The 2,002-nt window shown below is 33.4% G+C and overlaps 1 protein-coding gene across 1 annotated transcript in view; it reads left to right on the forward strand.

Annotated features, from left to right (window-relative positions):
* The first annotated feature begins 367 nt into the window (after window positions 1-367).
* Window positions 368-2,002, forward strand: part of LOC111709240 (paired box protein Pax-1) — a 10,277-nt gene continuing 8,642 nt past the window's right edge. The window contains exon 1 of the mRNA XM_023482867.1: window positions 368-636. Within this exon, the coding sequence (XP_023338635.1) occupies window positions 633-636 (4 nt within the window). The 5' untranslated portion in view covers window positions 368-632. The remainder of the gene's footprint in view (window positions 637-2,002) is intronic.

A 2,002-nucleotide genomic window follows, 5' to 3' on the forward strand; every position in this document is an offset into this window, starting at 1 on the left:
GCCATAAAATGAAAGTTTGCTTAAAGACTTTATTCAGAAAGTACTGTGTTATAAGAACCAAAATTGTTGTACTTGTTTACCGTTTTAACCCGACTTTGCCCTGTTGCAATTTTTATTTTTCAACACTTTAGAATTTTGGATCTAATTATTTAAAAGGTGAGCTAACCCCCCTTTCCTCCCTTCTGTCTTACAAGTTTAAAAGCTTGATAGCGGGCAGTGATATATTACCTATTAAACGTTTAAACTCAAAATTTAATGTTTACGTTATTGTTCCGGCAAATGGCGCGGATTCGCTCAGTTAGAATCACGTGACCCACCTATGTAATACCTCCGTCAACGGCCGGCCAATAGGAGCACAGGGTTATAAATAATTGACCAATGAGAGAGCAGAATGAGACACCGGAGACACGGATAAGGTAAACCTAGGCTCCGATATCAGAGCCTAGGCAAGCCAAGCATCCAAGCGCGGTGTTACTCTCCAGGATTACTAGTGGAGTGAAACCTAGCGAGAGTATACTAGCCGGACCATTAGGTTCTACTGCCTGGGGAACTGCCTGAATTCTCCGTGAAAAATTCCAGGAAACAGGCAGTGCATAAGATTTGCATAGGTGCATGGCATAAACTTGAGGAGTATGGGTGAGTTCCATTCTTCAAGGTTCAGAGCCAATATCCGAGCTCAGAGTTTAGAGTTGCATTCTTTCATTCAGTTATTCTTATACTTCTCGTCCTACTCATTCGTTTCATCCTACTCATTCGTCTCATTCTACTCATTTGTCTCATCCTACTCATATCCTACTCATCCTACTCATCTTACTCGTCCTACTCATCCTACTCATCCTACTCATCCCATGCTCATCTTACTCATTCTACTCATTTTATTCATCCTACTCATCTTACTAATTCTTCTCATCCTGCTCATTCTACTCATCCTTCTCATCCCACTCAGTACATATCCTACTCAGTACTCATCCTACTCATCTTACTCATCCTAATTATCCTTTTTTATCCTACTGATCCTACTCATTCTACTCATCCTTCTCATGCTTCTAATCCTACGCATCCTACTAATAGTAAGCTCAATCTACTCATCATATTTCATCCTACTCATCCTTTTAATTCTACAGTATGTACTTTGATGTATTTAATGAATGACAAATCTAGATTTAATTTTGAGTAATTTTTATTTTTCATTTATTCGTTTGGTAAAGTTTGGTCCGAGACCAATCATTAACAAAACTGGATTGATTGAGAAATTTCGTGGATCAACATTTTCCGCTTATTTTTTTTATGTTGAAAAAATATTAAAATATCAAAAAAATGAATTTACAGTTCCTGTTTTTCTAGTTCTTTACATAAATCCAAATTAGGCCAGTTTGCTTCACAATAGGGAAGTGAAGTTTTCATAACATAATTTATAATCTAGGTAACCATTTATTTGAACAGAAGAACATGTTCGATTCTCACATGTACATTATTAATATTTGTCTGACAAAACCGATTTCCTTTTTTCTTTTAATTTAAAAATTTTCTTTAAAAAAATACGCTGAATTTTGCATTGGAAACATAGAAGGAAGTTGTCAAATGAATTTGAATCCATTTTTTTAAATAAAAAAGATGATACCTTCCAAATGAAGCTCAGAAACAAGTTAAAGGCGATTATTTCATCCATTAACGGCTTAAAAATATTGTCTGTTATTAAAAAAAATACCTAAACGAGAAACAAGCAGAATATTCAGTTAAGAACATAAAATTAAAATTAAAATTTTTTTTTCTATTTTCTTTCTAATTTCAAAATTACCAGGTTTTGTCGTTCATTAACATAATCTTCCGTTAATTTTATAAAATCTGCTGTTCTTTCACTAAGTACAAATATTTTAAATTGTTTAATTCAATAATAACCGTTTCTATTAAATTTTTAAAAAATTGTTCATAAAGGAAAAAAATCAATACTCATTACATAACATATTTCTCATTTCAGTTATTACGTAATCATCGAATCCTT

The sequence above is a fragment of the Eurytemora carolleeae genome, unplaced genomic scaffold, assembly GCF_000591075.1.
Source record: "Eurytemora carolleeae unplaced genomic scaffold, Eaff_2.0 scaffold255, whole genome shotgun sequence".
Taxonomy (NCBI): Eukaryota; Metazoa; Arthropoda; class Copepoda; order Calanoida; family Temoridae; genus Eurytemora; species Eurytemora carolleeae.